The sequence below is a fragment of the Mustela nivalis genome (assembly GCF_964662115.1).
Source record: "Mustela nivalis genome assembly, chromosome: 1".
Classification (NCBI taxonomy): Eukaryota; Metazoa; Chordata; class Mammalia; order Carnivora; family Mustelidae; genus Mustela; species Mustela nivalis.
In genome coordinates this window covers 83,250,717-83,271,929 of record NC_139020.1, presented here as the reverse complement: position 1 = coordinate 83,271,929, position 21,213 = coordinate 83,250,717, and the positions used below count along the sequence as shown (strand labels likewise).

Here is a 21,213-nt window from a genome sequence, read left to right as displayed (position 1 = left end):
TGAAATACAAATATCTCAACAATGAAAACTTTACTGCTAAATTCACTAATGTCCAAAATGCCTACCCAAGCTATGAATGATTACCAGCATGGTAATAATTAATAACAACAGGAGCATCCAACTCCTGTTTATGGTTCCAGTCACGATCTCCGGGTCCTAGAATCCAACCTGCCTCGGGTTCCCTGCTCACCAAGAGTCTGCTTGAAGATTTCTCTCCCTCTCCTCCTGCCCCTCCCCCCAGCTTGCACATGTGTAAGCACATACTTTCTTTCTCAAGTAAATAAATAAATCTTAAAGAAAATAATAACAGCATGCTATAATTTATGAAGCACTTACTACCTCCCAGACCCCATGTCAAGTGCTTTTACACACAACACCCTTTAGCAGCCCTATGACTCTAGTGTTTATTCTCACATCATAGACTAAGAATTGAGCTCAAGGAGGTAAGACACCAGCGTGGCAGAGCTGGAACTCAAAGCCAAGTCTGTCCGATGCCCAAAGCCACGGCACTTGACAGGCCCTTAAGAAAGGCTGTTGAACTGCTCTGACTAGGATACAAGGAGGGCACTCTCATTACCGACTCCATAAGCCACAAAGGAATTCTCTAGAGAGATACCATGGAATTTTAATCTTTAGAAAAAAATGAGTCATTTTTTTCCCCAAGACACAAGACAGACACACTGAGAGAAGAGTTATTATGAGGATAGACTTTTACACCCAAATATGAACATGACGTCAAATAAAATCTCAAAGTGAAATGAGATTATCACACAGCATTCTATTCTCTGAGAAACTTCAATGTGGTATTAAAAATAAGTTGAAATTTCGGTTTCCTTCATTAACATAAAAGTTATTTCTTAACGACAACTGGGGAACAATCTGTAGGCTAATCTAAATAGATTGACAGATTCCCTCCATTGTTCTTTATCACAAATACTACCCTTCCTTGTTTTGTTTTTTTAAAATAGAAACAAGTGAATAAAACTGAGAATAAAGACCAACACAGGAAGGGAGAGGGAGGGATACCAAAAAAGCCATGAGCCTCTGCTCTATGATGCTGAGGGGGACTCTATAAACCACATTTCCCAGTCTCCTTTGGCACCTGGCTCCCTGCTAGGTCCTGCCCATGGGAGGCACCGGTGGACTAACCAGTGAGAGCAGAGGAGGGAGATGTTTTGTGAAACCCAGTTCCTTTGCAGCATTCCTCCCACAGCCACCAGTCTTAGGATAAACCTTCTGTGACCTGACTGTGGCTGCCAGTTGTGCCCCAGGATTGGTCCGCAAGCATGGCTCTGTCCCCCCACCTCTACCACCACAACCCTGGGCTCTGGCCCAGCCACATGAGGCCCCTCCAAGGAAGATTCTGGTAACACTATCTCTTCCCTTTTGTTCCCTCAACCCTCAAGGTGGTGGCTGGTGGCTTCTTGTAATTACTAGTCTCTGGATTACCTTGGTATATACTCTTTGTTCTTCCTTCTCTTGCATAACCAATTCTCTATACTAAATCTACTTCCTGAAATTTGTAGAATGGTTTCTGTTGGCTGACTGGACCCTGGGATGGTAGGACAGTGAAAGGAGAAGGTTAAACATGAGAATATACCTGCTTTGTACCGTGTCACAGAGACTGGTGTGGATCTACATATGGTCTATACTGAGGGCCACGCACCATAACCCACAGGCAGTTTCAAGTCCGTCCATCCCCATGTGCTAATGCTATTTAATAAAGATTTTTTTTACAAGAACTCATGGCAGGCATGGTGTGAGGGCTTATGCAGACACAGCCCACATTCTGATTTCTCAGAACCAGTTTTAAGGGTCTTTCTTTATTCAAAGGGCCAAATTTTTAAAGCTGGTAAAGGCAATTGCAGGATTCCAAAATAAGAACACTAAAACAAATAATATAAACATAACTTTTTACAACACAATTTGGTTCAAGTGTCTTTATTAAGAAAAGAATCCCATTTTTTTTAAAAGATTTTATTTATTTATTTGACAGAGAGAGATATCGCAAGTAGGCGGAGAGGCAGGCAGAGAGAGAGAGAGAAGGAAGCAGGCTTTCCACGGAGCAGAGAGCCCGATGGTGGGCTCAATCCCAGGACCCTGGGATCATGACCTGAGCTGAAGGCAGAGGCTTTAACCCACTGAGCCACCCAGGTGCCCCAAGAATCCCATTTTTAATGTAAAATCTAAAAATAGCATGATGGAGGCAGGAAGCCAGAGCTGGGGAAAAATGACTTCTTAATGGACTTGGAACATTGTGAAAATATGAAATGTATAAATGTTTTTTCAAAGTCAAGTTCCCTTCATGCGCAAAGAAAGATGGAAATAATCTTGTAAGGGGAGATTGTACCTTTACTCAAATTAACCACCAAGAAAGGAAACTCAGTATATAAAGGACACACATTAGCAAACTCTAATGCTGCCCAAGTTCCTCTTTCATAAAAACAGTGTATGTTACATCTAATGAAAAGTTGCTATAAAAATTAAATGTTTAATGATTCGCTAAAAGTGTTTCCAATCTCTGTGGACTTTGTGCCCCACTGCTGAGTACGGTTTGCAGTGCAGAGAGAAGCATTCTTACAGACCAGTAAAAACTGAAGCTTTCCACTTAGAGGATCCATTCCCCAGACAATGGCCCTGTCTAATCCTTGTACAAAGTCCAGGGAGGCAGGGCCTTGGCTGGTCAGAACGTGACCATCCTTGGTGGGGGTGGGTCCGGCAAACAATCAATCATCCCATTCCTTGGCTGATTCTGCATCTCCTTCTGCTCAGCCGTTCCACAGAGCTGCCCAAGCAGGGCCTACCCCTCCTAAACTGATGTGATTATTCTGCTCACCGTGCTGGTTTTAGTTCTTATTATAAATCAGTAAATTTGCACTGATATCTTCACATCAGCCTGGTAATCTGGATCTGAGTCCAATAATAAAACTACCTTTCTTAGGATCACAAAAATCAGTTTCTGTGCCGTGAGGCTAAGGAGAAGATCCTGGATAACATAAAGGATAATTCTCAAAGTGTGGTCCTTGGATCAGCAATGTCAATGTCATCCTGGGACTTGTTAGAATTGTGAATTCCTGGGCACAACCCAAGATCTCCTAAGTCAAGGGGGCGAAGGCCAGCTCTTTGTTTTAACAAGGGCTCCAGCGGATTCTGATGTCTGCTCAACTCTGAGAGCCATTAAATTGAAACGACAATAATTATCTGAGGGTAGGTGGAGAATGGATGGTTAATTTTAGGTGTCAACTTGGGTAGGCCAGGTGCCCAGCTGGTTGGTTAAATACCAGTCTAGATGCTGTCTAGGTGGGATTAACACTTAAATTCTTTTTTTTTTTTTTTTAACACTTAAATTCTTAAGACTTTGACTAAAGCAGATGATCTTCCACAATGTGGGTGGGCCTCATCCAATCAGCTGAAGGACTTAAGGGAAAAGAAGAAAGGTCCCCTGAAGAGGAAGGAACGCTTGCCTCCAGACTGACTTTGAACTCAAGATTTCAGCATCAACCTTTGTTCAAATTTCCAGCCTGCTGGCTTGTTCTGTAGATTTGAGACTTGTCTGTCCCAGCAAGAGCCAATTTCTTAAATCAATCAATCTCTCTCTCTCTCTCTCTCTCTCTGACACACACACACACACACACACACACACACACACCCCTACTGGTTTTGTTTCTTTGCTTCTCTGGAAAACTCTAATAATGGTTTAATATGTGTATACATTAGAACTAGGATTCTGTTTTTTCCAGTACTGTATGCTTCAGTGCCTGGAACGTAGTAGGCTCTATATGTTTGATGAATGCATGAACTGCGGTAAATCCACTGAGAAAAGGAAGTGGATAATTTGGCCCTGTCAGGGGCTTCTTGGAAAACAGCTGACCCTGAGGACACATCCACTAAATTCCTGCGAGCAATAAACCTCTCCTCAGGAATCTTCTAGAGTGTCTAGATAACCAACAGGAAATCACATTCAGGAATTGTATTTAGTGTTTCTAAGTTTAATTTCTTACCGGTGAAAGAATGGTCAGCACTCAGCAAGCCATTCTTAAGATTTTGTTCGATCCACAGGACCCACTGTTTTAAGTGGTATGAGCACACTGACTGCGTCTTGTCACTTCTGTTATGCTGTATGTTGTAATCTAGGACATGATTCTAGAGCAGATTCTTACCAGTACATTGGTTTTTTTGGAAAGAGTGAAATTGAAAACCTCGCCTCAAATCCCGTCAATTTTAGTGTCTGCCCCAATACATTAATCTAAAGAATGCACTTTCCTGAGCAATGGCAATAGGGCTCTAGGACGGGGGACGCTGCTCTCCACCTCACCGTCAGACACTCAGCAGAGGCCGCCAAGAACAAAGACAGAGCTTAGTCTCCAGGCTGAGGAGATTGTTTCTGAGGGTCAAAAGTCATCTTGATTAGACTATTTGAAAAGTCTGGGATGGTCATTCTATCTGCCACACGAAATCAGAAAAAGTAAACATTCTTTGGCTAACCTCCACCCCCAGGCGACTGAAGCCCAAGTCAAGTTTCTTTGAAAACATGCCAGATGTTCAGTGCTGGTGGACCGACTGCGAATGAGTGAGGAGCTGGTCCAAAGTGGGCAGAGGCGGCAGAAAGGAGGGCGAGGGCCAACAAAGTAGTCAGTCCCGAGGCTGTTAAACTACAAAGGTATTATTCTCTTTGAGGGAAAAACACTAAGAATTACTTTGTTGGATTTGCTCTCTGTTCACCTAAGAACAACAACAACAACAAAAAACCCACCCCAGAATTGGAGGAAACCAAAACACATTTCACAGAGCATCCCTTCAGCTCCCTAAACTCTCAGCAAGGGCCGGACTCTGGGGCAGGAGCTGGGGCGGGCTGACAGTCCCTTAGCTCCCACAGACTGAACCTACAGGCCTGAGCCAAGTTTGTGTGAACAGGCATGAGCTAAACAGGCACTGGAAAATTACAGGAAGGTGCCACAGCAACGTCCACTGTTTAAAAGACAAGCCAAACAAAAAATGGTTAGAGGCTAGGCAGAGACTCACACCTGACAGCCCAGGTGGGAGCTACTTTGAGACAAATTCCAGGTATTTGCTGCAGAGTTTAAAAGTCTTAGGATAAAAATCATCACATCTGTAATGAACCTTATTAATAAGAAAAAAATGGAATGAGAACGATTTTCTTCTCGAAACTAAGCAAAACCATCTCATTTTGCAACCCCCTCCCCAAAAAGGGAGAGAAACAAACTCATTATTCTAAATCTTCAGACTGTCTAAAACAGTTTAAAACACAATAAAAATGTAAATACACATACAACAAAAATAGAGATGTATTGAAATTTTCTAATTAAATGGGTGTCACAAAATATCACAAAATAAGTCTGATGATTTCAACTGGTTTGTTTCACATAAACTAAGTCCTCATTGTCCGGGAGAGAATAAGTGGTTCCAGTGACAGACAGCTCTTTTGTTTCAGCAAGCAGCAGCGTTCGGTGGTACCCTGGATGTTTTGTTCAAACTTCTGACTAACATCCTCTTTATTCAGACTGAACAGGAAAATATATTTTTCTTTTGACAGAGTTGGGTTGCTTTTAAAGGAATTACTTGTTTCAAATGACATCCTTCCACAGGAGCAGATAAGTTTGACACCTCCTGCACTCCTGCAGAACTTACAACTTGCCTCCTCCCCACCTCCCGACCAAAAAAAAAAAACCCCAAACCCCACTGGCCTGCGGGGATGGCTCTGTATTTACATTCAGCCACACACATCAGCATTTACCAGGCTGAGGCCGCTGGCTGTCAACTCCTAGCTCTTAGTCAATATTTAATCACTGTGCAGTTACGTAGGGAGAAGGAAACATTCCATCTCCCCATACATGCCTTTAATATGAAAAAAGCTTTCATTACATTTATAGAAGCATGGTTGCACTTTTAAGAAAAGCTATCAAATTGAGAAGTTGCACCAGAGTTCTGCTACGGCGTTTTAAGTGTATTACCATTAATAGGTGTTTAAAACGAATTATACATAATTGTGATTATTTTTCAAAGTATTACAAGCCTTTGGGTTCACTCTAAAAGCTTTTTTTTTTTTTTTTAATGGAGAAGGGTTAGAGAAAAACCATGCGATCCTTGCGTGGTTCATAACCTTCAGCCCTAGTTCAGTCTCAAGGTTACAAAGTAAAGCAACCATGCCAAGGCGAAAATTCAGATTTCTTTTGGCTTTTACTTAATGTTAAAAGCTGCCCAGTTTTGTGTTTTGATAGAGATTTGTAAATAATTTTCTTAGACCCAGCATGATGCTATTTTAAGGATAACTAAAGGAACGGAAGCCAAAGGTTAAGGAAAAATCATAATAGAAACTGATGGGCGCCACCCACATTACAGGGAACCCTTAGGCTCCAACCAGACAAAAACATTTCATGTTTCTTGTGTAGCAAATGGCTCTTCTAACAAGATGATCACCTGAGCTGGAGACGTTTTTACCATTTAAACAAGATCTGCAATGTTCCATAGGGAAGACTCATGCATTACTTACAGTGTCAAGATAAAAGGAAACTGGCAGTGAAGGTGAATCAGAGTAATAAGTATTTAAAATGCCTTAGCTCAAAGGCACACAGTTCTCTTTCATTCCTTCTGCTAACCAGCAACAAGATGAACGGGTATGGACTTGCTCAACTGGATGACCTGTGGCAGGAAACGATTCACTTCAAAGTTGCAAACCATATTTGACATTCAACAGGTTTTCATTGTGGGTGGGTAGATGAGAGAATTCAGCTTTACTGTGGCTCCTACATTTCATTGGTCCTACGCAGATGGATGGAGGAAGGGAGAGGTTTCCCTGACTTTCCTGCACCTGCCTGCAGGGCACAGGAGGTTTCTGAGAGGAAGTCCCAAGGACTGAGTGCTCACGTGGCTGACGTGAGAATGCCTGACTCTTTGCCTGCAATTCTGTCAGCATTTGGCATTTCAACATCTCTGCTTAGTCTTGGGTCAGTGTGCCTAAAGCTTCAGGTGAATCACAAGAAGCTCATGAGGAGAAAGGCTGGGACTCTGTTTTAACATATTCCCAGCCCACAGCATCCAGGAGACCTGATAAGAAAACCCCACAAATATGTCAACCCCTTTAAGCCAAAACACCCAAGAACTTTCTGGAGCCTGAGAAGTTTAACATTAATTCACTACTGCATTCAAATATCTTCTTCCCACTTAATTCTCTAAAAGGCTCCATTCTCCGCAGTACCCTAAGTCTGTGAGTATAAGGAAATGGCATTTCAGGCATTGTGTCTATCATTAAACTCTTTGCAGCATAAAAAAAAAAAAAATTAAATTTCCTACAGGAAAATTGCACGGTTATTTTATGGTATAAAAGATGGCTTTTAGAAGTAGAGGTGGAAAGTTCCATAAATGAGGTGCAGACTCAGATGCCTGGGCTGTGTTTGTTAGGAGAGTAATTTTCCTCAGGCTAGCCCTGACTTGAGTTCCACAAACCTTTTCAAACTCCTTTCCTGTGTGCTGGCTGCCACCCTTCCTGCCCCTCCTCCCACCAATCTTCTCCCACCTTGCACTGGGCTCCTCCCCTTCCAGGTCTTAGGTCAGTGGTCCTCCGGCAGCTGCCTCTGCAGGTGGCTGCGCCGGAGGCTTCCAGACTCCCTGAGCTCCCTTCCTAGTGCTTACCTCGGATATTAAATAACCACCCGAGGAACTTATTTAATATCCATCTCCCTCGCCAAAATAAATATGCCACTTGGGCAGAGCTCATAGCCCTCTTATCTCCCTTAGGGTCCAGTAACATGCGGCTACTAAATATGAATGACTGTTAAGTGAGTAAGTACATGAACGGACATGAAAAAAATCACAGGAGGCACTGGCTTCTGCTATAGCTTGTGCACTTTCTACTTCACCCTACCTGACCTCTTCCCTTCCTGGGCCTTCAGATGGCCATTTCTTTTGCTAGACTGCCACAGGTGATTACGCTATTGCTGAATGTGGTCCCAGGAATTCTGCAAGGATAGCTTTCTGGGTGTGTTGCCCAACACATGGCAAGGACTCAGGCATGTCCCACTGTTTAGGGCTGTCTATAACCTAAACGGTCCCATTTTATAAGTAAGACAACTCATGAGGAGTAGGTAGCTCAGGATTGGGTGTCAAGAGGGCAGGAATGCACCATCTTCTCTCTCTGAACCTCCACTCAACCAGAGGATCATTATGACTCCTTTAAACCAACATGCAGGGCAAGTTTTTGACTAGTCTTAATGGACTAGCCAGATTCATGAGAAACAAGCATAAGGGTATCGGTGGGGACCTTCAAAGTGAAGGGAAGAAACATAAAGCCATGCATTTATGTTTGAATGAATTTATTTTTAATTTTTTACTATCTTTTTTTTTCAGATTGTATTTATTCATTTGCGAGGGAGAGAGAGTGTGCAAGTGCAGGGAGGAGTAGAAGGAGAAGGACAAGCAGATTCCACACTGACTGCAGAGCCCAGCAGAGGGCTCAATCCCAGGACCCCGAGATTATGACCTGAGCCGAAATCAAGAGTCAGACGCTTAACCAACTGAACCACCCAGGTGCCCCTTGAATGAATTTTTAATTAATCAAAGTTTCCATGTATGAAGAATTCTCAAATAGCCGCATGTGGGTGTAAGGAGATACTGTATATCCAGAGATTCCAGATTTTCGGATATGGCTGCAGCCATCAGCAAAGATGAGCAGTTGCTATGTAATGAACATCAGAGATGCTAAATCCCAAGTATCTGGTGTAACAGTCTTACTAGTTGAACGTGGAAAGCACGTGGTCCTTGGAGCCAGTGAGACCTGCGCTAGCTCTGTGATCCTGCCAGAAGCCTCAGTTTCCTTGTCTGTGAAATGGGAGTTACAGCATCCACCCTCCCTCACCGTGAGCATTCGGCACAATAAATGAACAGCAGCCAGCTCAGTCCCTGTCCGTCGTCGTCACTCGTAAGTGATAGCTATTGCTATTATCACCAAAACAGGTTTAACGCATGTCTCTCCAGTTCTCACAGGAGCATCACCCTCTCCGACAGCATGTGGCATACTGGTGTGCTTACGGGATTCAGGTCAGCTTCCCCCACTGGGCTGCAGGCTCCAGGAGAGCAAGAAGCCCCATACATGACAGCTTCGTGTGAGCGTCTGTTTATCCTTATCACCACACCTAACACAGAGGAGGCATTCAGTACATCTTCACTGACTGAATAGGTGATGAAGAAAAAATAATGGCCTGTCTTAGGGAGAGGCTTGGCAGACATCATGGTGTGGACTATGCCTTGCTGAAAAGCTTCACATAAGCAATTTTAAAATCTAGCTCTTAATACAAAATGAACTCAGGTAATTTACTCCTTCAAAACTCAAGAGACTTCCTCCACTTACATCATATAACAGCATAGTTTCTAGAAAATAAGAATGGTTACAAGACATTCTTTAATTCACATTAAAAATTTATAGATTTATACCATGGTACTAGTTGTTTTTATCCCAGTAATTATAAGGAGGCTATGACTACTATTTTGGGCCAGGTCTGTCTGATTCCAGAGTCCGCAGATAACCACCTCCTTATACAGTCTCACCTGCATCACAAGAACACATCTGGACTGGCAGCAGAGGGCCCTGGGGTAAGGTCTGCTGACATTTCAGCCTCATGTTTGAATCTTGGTATTAACATCACCAGCCATAGGTTGAACCCCAAGTGGTGCAGTCAGCTTTGATCCTTTCCAAGGCCACGATGTCACCTTTAGATCTGCTCAGTCAACCCATAAATGGATACCATGAGTCCCATGAGAGAGTGAGGGTGTGTGGACAAGATGTCCAGGGCTGATGAGCCATGAGGTCTCCGCATAGGATGTCAATGTTCTGTTTATGACACCTCCAAAGTCTCTCCTGCTCTGTGTACCTATTTCCTCATCTGTAAAATGAAGCGGATTGGGCCAGAGTTGCTTTAAGGTCCATTCCACCTTTGATATTCAATGATTCTGTGAAAGACTCAAAAATATTAGAGACTTCTATTTAGTGATATTGGGCTCACAGATATGATATATGAACTTGATCCCTAAGTCCAGAGACTGTTTGCTGTTATCAATTAGGGTTCCTGATTTCAAACCAATAAAACCCACCCCAGCTGACCTAAACTCAGATTCAACAGGAGGTAGACACTGGAGCAGGACAGAGAAAGGAAGGGAGGCACTATGAAGCCCACTATGGCCCCTCATGGGAAGGGCTTGGCAGCCATCATCACTGTGAGGGCCTCCAGCTGTCCTAAGGGCTTCGAGGGGAGTGCCCTAGACCCAAAGTCCCAGAGAAGCTCCTCCACCTGCCGCAGAACCAGGGAAGGGAGAATCTGGGGCTGAGGTTCTAGAACAGGAGTCAGCTACTTGCAATTATCCTCCCACCAAAATCATACACAGCAGGGAAGGGGTAACTCCCTAAAAGGAACTTGGGTGCTGTCAGGAAGGGTAACTCCTGCTGGGCGCAAAGCCCATGAAAACCCCCCATAGGAGGAAGAACCCAAGAATATAGAGGTCAGTGAGGCCAAAATATCCTGTCCTCCAGCACAGCATCTAATGAATTTTAAGAGTATATAAACTGAAGCCTTTATTCAAAACATTCTGGTCTAGAAAGCACAATTTCCAATGTGACATTATGGGTTTCGCTAAAAGAAATATTTATTTAGTATTATCACAATCCACAATACATTGAACATGTAATTAGCAAAAGAATTCTGGGAAATTTAAACAAGTTTAAGAGGAACTCACTGATTCTGTCAGCCAAGCCCAGCCACCAAAGGCAGAGAATGACTAACTGGGAAACCCTCTTCAACGAGAAATCACTGAGTCACAGGGACCTCCTGCTGCTGACAAAACTCTGTCTGGTGCCCATTAGTAGCTTAGTTTTTTTAAAAATTCTGATGATTCAGGTAACAAAGACTGAACATCTTGACAGGTCGGTTGTCTTTCTTTTTCCACACTTCCAAGAGTTTCCAACCCCCTTCCTGGGTATTTCTAATCCGTGAAATCTCCCACACGTGTTCCTGGAATTAACACTCATTTCGCCTCATGAGTGACATTCATCCCCCAAGTCACTTACAGCTCTCTCTAGTCAACTGTAACTTACTCCCTTCCGCCTGAAATTTCATGCCATTCACAGTGCCTTCGCAATTTCACCAGAAGCTTAACTTTAAAGAAGAATACACCCTTTAAATCATGGAACACTATGGAAATGAAGGAAGTACTGTGACTCAAATATGACTAACATAACATAATAAAATGAAATGAAATGACATAAAATAAAATAAAAGAAGTATACTCCCAAGCCAAAGCTGTTTCCTAAAAACAATCAAACAAACAAAAGATCTGGATGTTGGTGAGCCAAGTAACATTCCCAAGAACAGTGACAATTTGTGGCCGTTCATAGCCCACAGAAAAGAGCTGATGGGCAAGTACTTAGTTTATGCTATCCTTGGGAACGTCCGACACAGCTCCTCACACCCGTGCTCCCCATTAGAGGGCCTGTCCTCTATGGGTCTGCATGTGCTTCTCTTTCTACCTGCCCTGTTCTTCACTGCACACACTTTCCCCACAGGGCAGCTGCAGAGTTTCCACCGAGGAAGGCAACCCGATTGGCAGAGGGGCTAGGAGAATGTTTTTCAAAATACACTTAAAGCCAACACATAGTGGAATATTTGCTTAGGTTCTCTTGAGATGACTTTGTGCGGAGGTAACGGAGACTATGGAGGGAAATAGCTCTCCCCTCTATCAAGCCACAGCCTACAAGGATATATTACTTATTACTTAAGTTGACTTGGTGTAATAACTTTTTAATCATAAAAGCTAATGTAAATCCAAATAAAGCTTGTAATGTAGGTAATAATACTGTGTCCTTGTTCATTTCTTAGTTTTAGCAAATGTGCCACAGTTGTAGGAGATGTTAACATCAGGAGGAGCTGGTTTGCAGGATATGCATGAACATTCTGGACTATCTTTGTGACTCTTCTGTAAATCTAAAATTATTTCAAAGTAAAAAGTCATGTTTAAAAAGTGAAATGAACAGTGTTTCCTATTTTTCTAAAGGAATGTGAATCAAGACCCCAAACTTGACTCGTTTGCATGAAATCTGTGTTGACTTTTTACTTAGAGCCAGTAATTCTAAAGAGGAAGCAAAAACAAAAATTTCCCAACCTCTATGCTTCCAACAGTATATTATGTCATAATAGCTGGAATTAAAAAAAATTTAAACATGATTCAACAATCTTGAAGTTTCATTAGATTCCATATAATAAGAAATTTTATCAAAACTCACCTGTACTACCAACCCTTGAATTAATGGTCTCAGATGAATTTCTAGAAGAAAAAAGAATTAAGACCACATATCCGGTGTGTGTGTGTGTGTGTGTGTGTGTGTATGTGTGTGAGATTGTTTAAGGTAAATTTTTCTTTAAGAATTCCTCCTTGCTCATTATTTATAAATGAAGAAAAATAAATCATGATACAAGTCCCTGAATGCAAATACAAAATCAGTTTTTGAACTGCTTTGAAAGAGAAAAGTAAATTCTAAGTAATGGGATATGTATAAGAATTAAGTGAAACAGAATAAGGTGTATACAGTTATCTCTCCCTCCCACCCCTGGATGTTACTGTTTCAAAGGAAGTTACTCTGGTGTCAGTAAATCAGAACATTTCTTCATGAGTCTTCTTCCCTAACATCTCTCGTTTCTAGTCTCTCACCAGACTTCTCAGCAAGCCACACCCACCTCGCCCACCTCACCTCCACTCAGGAAAATCACTGAATCTCTCTGGGTCTCAGTTTTTTCATCTGTAAAATGAGGAGATTGGCTTTGGTGTGGGATGAGAAGTTGGTAGCCCAAAGGTCATATTTTGAAGAACTGATATGCTTGTTACCCCTATAAAATTATGTTGTTTTTTTTTTTTTTAAGTTACTTGCCAAAGTTTCATACTTAAGATATGTCTCATAAAAGATTGATCTGGGACTTCTCCTGGCATATCAGAATGTTGACTATATTCTGGCATGGTAACAAATCAGGCAGAATGTTAGAACAGCCCCCCTTTTATGGCTGGGACACACTGTCCAGCTCACCCCGGTCCTGCTTCCCCCTGACCCACAGTCCTCATTAGTTACCTACATGGCTCTGGAAGCATCTGGCTTTGCCATCTTTGCTATGGAATCCCTCCTATCTCTAATATTTGGATTCCTCGTGTGATTGCTTATTAGGAAAACAGAGTCCTAATGAGGCCGCAAGCACACTGGAATTTCTGCAGGGGTCTTACTTATACGTTAGTACATACAACAGTTATACATTGGCTCTGTCGAGTGTTTTTGTGTGAAACACGAGAAACATCAATCCAATATTGAAACCACCATACGATAGTAGAGCAGGAATTCAAGAAGTCTTAAAAGTACTGCTACATAAAATTTTTCTTCTCGAACAGGATCTGACTTTAAGGGCTATTTGGGTCAGACTGTGGGGCCACAGTAGGCTGAGTAACAACTTTAACAGGAGATCACTAGTTACATAATTTCAGTATTCAAAAATAAAATCCCAGTGGTCTTCTCTCTTACTCCTTACCAATTTTAGAGTGGAAATAAAAAGGACGGAGCACTTAAGATGCAGTTGCTCATAATAAAATGTCAGACCAGGTCAAATGGACCAAAAATTATGTAAGATTGCACAAAGAAAAAAAAATTGTCTGCAATTTTCATAAGTGGTATAATTTTTAGCTACTGGTGCCATGAGGAGAAAAACAGAAGGCTAAATTGGTTTTGAAACTATTTGAAAACATGTTATTTTTATCGGAGTTGAGATTAGCCTTTAAATTGTCTTCTAAGGAGACACTGTGCAGGTTCCCAGAGGTCCAGACCCTTCTTATTTTAGAAATAACTTTCACTCTACTCTTTCTTTGTGTGGGGATGGCGAGGGGGGGGGGTTCCAGATATTGTGCTGCTGGACTTGACATTAAAAATGCCCCAGCATTTCATAACACAGCAGCTTTTTAAGTTCTGTTTTTATTTTTTAATGCTCTAACCTCAAATCTAAATTTACAACACTGCCGGAGATCTTAGGCATTATAAGGAAATTACCTCATTGCCTTTAAACTTTTTTAGACAGCCGAATTCTTTCCATATATGGCAAACATGAAGGAAGCTGAATCAAATGATGTTAGTTTGGTAGTTGCCATGACTTACCTTTGTTTTGTTCTGAACATGCCCACAACCCATTTGTGAGTGGGGGGACCCCCGCCACAGCTAGCAGGCTGGGGAGAGAGCCCGTCATCAGCTCCTTGTCAACACCTAGTCCATGAGGACGCCTGGTCATGGGCCCTGGTCATCAGAGGACGAGCCACTTGCATACAGACTTTAAGTTGGTTCTCTACACACAGGGGATGTACACACGAATGAAAGATGAAAGAGAGGCGGGCTGCGGATCACGGTGGCGCGGTGGCCCAAGGGAGGTCCCAGTGGGTGTGCACCGTGGAGGGGGCAACACTGTGCCTGGCCAGCTTGCCCGCGCTCAGGGAGTTCCTAATGGGTGACCTGCTGGCTGGAGGCCCAGCAGTGAGGCTAGAGATCACGCTCTGCTCTCCACCCTCTCCTAAGCCTGGGCAAGTGCAGCAGTGCCTAGAAAAGCCCAGCCCACACAGTTTCTTGCTGGATGCTTTTTGGGGAAGAAAAAAAAAATCCCACTCTGAATAACTTACACATTCATTTCTACAAGAGATTTGAAGGCTCAATCATCTCTATTAGGACATGGGCGATAAAACCCTCTTGAATTGATATATTTGCAGAAATCAGCTGCTGACTAATGCATGGCTTTTTGTGATCCACAATAAATGGAGCTTTTAAAAAACATGTATACTATGCTAATATCCCAAGGAAGAAAGATCCACAATCACTTTAAAAAAGGATAAATACCAAGGAGTAGCTTAGAGAAATGGAAAAAAATAAAAGAAGAAAAAAGATGAACTTGATATTTTTGACCATGGATATACCCAAAAAGGTAATTTAATTACAAATAAATATAAAATATTTGGGTGGAGATTCAAGGGTATCAGTAGAATGTACAGATACAAGTGGCAATTAGGAAATCTGATACACAAAACTGGACAGAAGAAAACGGGTTAATTCTTTTGCTTCCAGTAAACTTCGCTGTAACTTCACATCAGTTACAGGCAACTCAAAAATATTTTACAAGTACTTTCAAAAAACCACCAACCTGGAGCAGAACATACACTGGCTGAGTTCATTCCTCTCACCTGAGTATTTCCTGGCCTAAACCATTATCTTTTAAATTATATAAACTTTCTAGAGAAAATACCACCAAAGTAGGGAAAACTGGGAATAACACAAAACAACACCCACGTTGAAAAATAGGTTAGGTGGGGACAATGAGACGAATTTGTGTAGTATGGAAACAGAGAAAGTATGTGTAGTAGGGAAAGAGAGAAAGTATGTGCAGTAGGGGAAACAGAGAAAGGCAAGTGATAAAGACTGGTGATAGAACATGCTGGACATAATGATTTAAGAAATATATAAGGAAAATAACATCACAAAGGTGAAGGGGTAGCCAAAAACATAACAAAGTAAAGAAACAAACCAAGAGCATCTGAAACAATGGGGCTCTTACAGATTTGATGAGGCTTGTCTAAGTGAAACAGAATGGTTATTACGAGTGTCCTGGACCTGACAAGAGTTAGTGATGGCTCAGTTCTCCGCATTTAAATGGGAAACTAAGAAACATCATATGGGGAACATAAAACCCAAACACATCTCCCTTTCAGGATGTCTACTTTTCCATTCCTTGTCATCACCCACGTTCCGATGAAGCCATCCTAATGGAGGCTATCTCATGGGCTACTACCGAACTCCACAAATACTTTTCTTTCTAGTTTTTTCTTGGTTTTGTTAGTTCCCCCTTTGAGAGGCTTACAATCAACTATTCACTTTAAGCTCCTACTTGTACTTGTGGGTGAGTGGCACAGAGATCTTCTCTCCCCTGTCCTTCTGAACCCAGGCTCCACCTCACGGCCTGAGAGTCAATGGAAGGACTCTGTCTGTGGAAGGGTCCCATGGAAGGGTGAGCATGAGAAAATACCCTCACTTCTCACTTCTCCCCTCTCCGCCTCCAGAACTCAGCTGGCTCCTTGCAAAGTTCTCAAGAGCCGGTCATCCTCTGGCCCCACAAGAGGAAAGAACTGTGTGGCCCAGTGGTGGAAAGGAGGCTGGATGAACAGGAAAAGGAGCAATGATGGAACATATCGTCAACCCAGGGAGAGCACTGATCCGTTGGTAGAAATACACACAGTGATGAGCCAAAGTCTGCATGGAAGAAAGTAATTTTATAATTGTCTGGAAGTGCTGGTTTAACAAAATAAAAAGAGAAACAAACAATAAAATTAAAACTTCTGCTCTAGTGCTAAAACATAGAATCTACTTCCAGACTCAGACAGGCCTGGGCTGAGGATGTTGAGGGAAGTTGAATGAAGATGTTTAATCTCCACAGACCTACTTCTGCCTTTGAAAATGGTGAGGGTTTGATGAAATGACCTCTCAGATCCTTTCTATCTTTAAAATCCTATTACTTTTCTATTTAAAAAGTTCAGTTTCATAATTGGCACTTAAATTTCTACAGAAGTTGTATGCAAAATAATCCCCTGGTCACTGACAGTATAAAGCCTCATCTGTCCCACCTAACAGCGGTTAAGAAAAGCATTTGCAAAAGCCCTTTTCGTTGAAATACTTGGGACTGAATTTCAAAAGGAAGAAAACAAGACCACTCTTGTCTTCAGGGGCAAAAGGTCTAAAAGTAAAAACAAATTTCTATTTTTAAATGCAAATGTAATGACACGGAGTTTTGATAAGCTTTTAAGAAAGGACGTGGAACTATGATTACTAGCACCTGGGTAGCTAAGAGACATACCCATGAAAAGATAATTGAGGATATCAATGGACAGTATCACTGAAAGGGCCTGGAAGCAGAGTCAGAAATTGACAGATCTGGTCTGAGTTCTGTCAGGATGGAGGCTTCAGGCAAATCCCTGAATCTCACCGGGCCTCAGTATGACCATCTTTAAAATGGAAACTCCAAAGCAAAGGGCTTTGGAGGGCCACACAGGGCCTTCCTGAGTGAAGCAACAAGGAATGCCAGGCAAAGGATCTGAAGTTGAAAGTGTGGCAGAGGAAGGTGACAGGATGTCAGCAGTGAGATGTTCAAAGAGCACCATGAATGTGTGATGAGAATGCTGACATCTGTTTTTCAGACATGCACCCAGAAAATTTTCCTTAGGGCATTTTAAAGGACCCCAATGTGCAAACCAATCTGTTGGCAAAGATCTCCTTTAGCCCAACTACAACACTTTCAAATGTTCTGCTACAGGATGAACCATGGGATGGTAGCTTAAATACAAACACACAGCCCCAGAACCTGCAACCTAATTTTTTTTTAACCCAATCATATATTTCTTTAAAGTCTTGAGTACACACTAATGGACAGAGAAATCTTTGCAGCTCTTAAACAAATATCAACATACATTAGAAAAACAGGCAATGATGGCATTAAACATTTCAAGGTAAAAGGTTGAAGCAGAGAGTACATTTAGTCCTGGTAGTTTCTGGTTATGATTAAAACACACACACACACACACACACACACACACACACACACACACAGATTTAACAACGTCCTGTAGCGCTCTCTACCAGGAAGAAGTGATAGTTTTGTGCCACACAGAACATTTTCACCGCTGTGCCCCAGAGTGTCAAAGCACATGACTTATTAAACTTACAAATTTACAATATTTTGTAGGAGTAATAAAGACCTCTTAATTCAGTCTATAAAAATGGGAATTCATATAATTTAAACATAGCCCACATAACTACAGAAACGAGCTACTCAGCCATTTAAGCTACTTCAGTGGAATCGTTGACAGGGAAGGAAGACCTGGGCTGGAAGGCTTACAGAATAACACACTGAAAACAACCTGTAATTACTACCATTCCAGGAAGAAATGTAGGCAATTTAAAGTTTGCTACTAGTTAATAGTACAAACAAATAAAAAGACAAATTATTTTCAAGTACTTAGGAAGAAACTTCATCAGGAGAATTTGCTTTCCATTAACACATCAATTAAAATTATTCTTATCTTCTCATTACAAGAGGAAATGCACCTGTCACAGGCACTAAAAATAATGCAACCATAATCAAAATGTGTTCCGTCTACAACTTGAACTCTTCTCTAATTTAAAAATGGGTATTTTTGAACAATGGGTGTAATGACTCCGGTTGGGTGTAAGATGTGATCCTGGTACTCTCACTGTTTTGAGAGGGAAGCAATCACCCCAGGCACCTGAAGAGAGATGTTTACAAGTCCCCAAAGACACAGATGGAACAGAGCAACCAGTGGGAAAGGAAGTCACGGTTACAGTGTGTACATGAATAATCATGGTGACAGAAGCATAAAAGGGTACAGTTTCTTTGGAAAACAGGCAACCCCTAAAGCTGCTGAAACATGATTCAGCCCTTCCACTCCTAGGTATTTACCCAAGAGAAATGAAAGAATATGTTCCTACAAATAAATGAATATTCACAGCACCTTCATTAGCAATAGAAACTAGAAACAACTTAAATGTCCATCAACTGGGAAATAGGGTATCTCCATAAAATGAAACACTACCTAGCAAAAGAAAGTAGTGAGCTGTTGCTCTAGACCATAACACAGTTGAATCATAAAATAATGACATGCTGAATGAAAGAAGCTGGACAAAAACTGAGTACATATTATATGATTCTACTTACATTCATTTTAGAAAAAACAAGCTAACCTCTATAGTAATAGAAATAAGACCAGTGGTTGCCAAGGGGCAAGATGGGGGGGTTGCAATGGGGCACGTGAATACTTTTTGGGGTGAGAGATATGTTCACAATCTTAATTGTGAGGACAGTTTCACAAGCATACATATATGTCAAAACCGATCAAATCACACACTTCAAATCTGTGCAGTGGACTGTCAACTCTACCTCAACAGTTAGTTGTTGTTGTTGTTGTTTTCAAGAATTGAAAGTGGGGAAAGTGGGAGAAAAAGGAGTGTGAGTTTCCAGGGACAGATGAGACTCAGATTGGAGGACCACAGACCCTGAGGAGAGAAAAGCTCACAGTCCTTGAGTAGGTAGAAGAGTGATCTGGAGACAAAGACCCAGGGGAAGCAGACAAAAAGAAAGGGGACTGCCTGGGTCTGTGCTGAGAAGAGGAAAACCGCGTATCCCCAGGATTGCCCAAGCCAGCTTACTAGTCACAGTAGGCAGGGAAATGAGAATTTAGGGTGAATATGGATATGAGGGAGGAGGTCTCCCTTAAACTTGCCACCGCTAGTTCTCAATCTGACATCAAAAGCATAAATCACCAGTGTCTTTCTTTACTCCTTAACTGTGCGTGACCCCTGATGCTGATGCAGGTCCCCTGGAAGGACTGTGAGAAATAGGGGGAAACCAGAGGAGCAGGGGCTGGCCAGCTGAAGGGGGCGCTTCTGCGAGTCGTTCTGGTTGCTGCACTGAACAGTTCACCCTCCCCATGACTGTGTGTCAGGCATTTGTGCCAAGCAGGAGGGAGATACTGGGGATAAGGCAGTGGAAAAAAAAGAAAGCCTTGCTGCCTTCCAGGCTCTGACATCAAGGCAGGGAGGGGTTGCTCTGTCAAGGAAGAGGTTGGGGCACCTGAGGTCAGGCAAGTTTGTCTAACGGGATAGGAGGATGGAATTTCACCTGTGTTTCCTTCAGGCCTTCCTCTGACACCTCAGAGCTCTGACCGCAAAGTTCCTGGCACCGTCCAAGCCCATCCTCCTCGGCTGACACTAAGGGAGAGAATAGCTGCTTAAACCCTTCCACAAAAAAAGGTCAGTCCTAGGATTTAAATGCTACCTAAATGTTGTATGTTTTTAAATTTGTCTCTAAATTCTCCCTAGATTAGGAATGGCTGATGGTCAACATAATCTTGAGATCTCATCCTTCCTTTGGAGGTCTTGCTGCAGCCATCAGCCTATTAAAACCCAAACTAAAGAAGGCCTGTGAGGAGACTCTGAAATAACGGGATTTTGATTATTTCCTAATTTACTTAGGTCCTTAATAATTACCAAGGAAGCATAAAACAGGATTTGTCAAACCTATGGAGGTGGGAGCCTCTTTTCTTCCCTTTTACTTCAAATTGTTTTTAGCCTTAAAATAAGGGAGGAAAAAAAAAAAAACAAACTTAGTCTGGTGTAAGAAGAAAGCTTTCCCTAGGTTACTTAGTGGGCCCTTAAGCAAATCACTTAGCTTCAATGGGCCTCGATTTTCTCAGCTGTTTTTGGCTTAAGTCTGGGGCCTGTGAGCCTAATAAACCATTCATTCATTCATTCATTGAGAACCTACTGCATCCCAGGCACTAGATTTTTTTTTTTTTTAAAGATTTTTATTTATTTATTTGAGAGAGAGACAGTGAGAGAGGGCATGAGCAAGGAGAAGGTCAGAGGAAGAAGCAGACTCCCTATGGAGCTGGGAGCCCGATGCGGGACTCGATTCCGGGACCTCGGGATCATGACCTGAGCCGAAGGCAGTCGTCCAACCAACTGAGCCATGCAGGCGTCCCTCCCAGGCACTAGATTACAGCAATTAAAAGAGAGGCAAGACCTGTACACTACAACTCAATTCCAGAGAAACCAAAAATGAACGGGAACCAAACAAGATAATGTCAGGCAGTGATAAGCACTAAGAAAATACACCACAGTGCCTTACTTTACTTTGGGGATGGTGTTCAGGGCTGTGAGAGCTGAGTAGTCTGGAATGATGGAAAGGAACCAGACACTTGATTCCCAATAGAGGCAATCCTACTGAGGGTTTTCCATGGGGCGGGAAAAGCTTATTTGGTTATCTTCATAGGTAAAGGAGAATATACCTTTCTTTTTCATTTTATACCTTTCCTCCCAGTAGTCTGCATTAATTCATTTATATACACTTTCTATTTTCACTTTTTAAAAAGATTATGTATTTATTTGATAGAGAGAGAAGGAGAGAGAGGGAGCACAAAATAGAAAGCAGCAGAGGGAGAGGAAGGAGCTCCCGGTGAGGAGGGAGGCAGTGTGGGACTCAGTTCCAGGACCCCAGGACCATGACCTGAGTCTGAGCCAAAGGCAGACTCTTAACTGACTGAGGCACTCAGGTGCCCCATGTACATAACTTTTTT

At 42.2% G+C, this 21,213-nt stretch overlaps 1 protein-coding gene and 1 long non-coding RNA gene across 7 annotated transcripts in view; one reads left to right on the top strand and one right to left on the bottom strand.

The window, feature by feature from the left end:
- LOC309842676 (schwannomin-interacting protein 1) overlaps positions 1-21,213 on the bottom strand; it is a 531,227-nt gene that overhangs the window by 102,229 nt on the left and 407,785 nt on the right. Inside the window, exon 1 of one of the 6 annotated variants that reach the window (XM_082687213.1) lies at positions 14,189-14,236. The exons of the other annotated variants lie outside the window; for them this stretch is intronic. Within the exon in view, the coding sequence (XP_082543339.1) occupies positions 14,189-14,221 (33 nt within the window). The 5' untranslated portion in view covers positions 14,222-14,236. Of the gene's footprint in view, positions 1-14,188; positions 14,237-21,213 lie in introns of those variants that run through there. 6 annotated transcript variants of the gene reach the window in all.
- On the top strand, positions 1,282-8,894 carry LOC309863188. The gene is made up of 2 exons (XR_014310921.1): positions 1,282-1,366; positions 8,365-8,894. It is a non-coding gene; the product is annotated as an uncharacterized lncRNA (long non-coding RNA).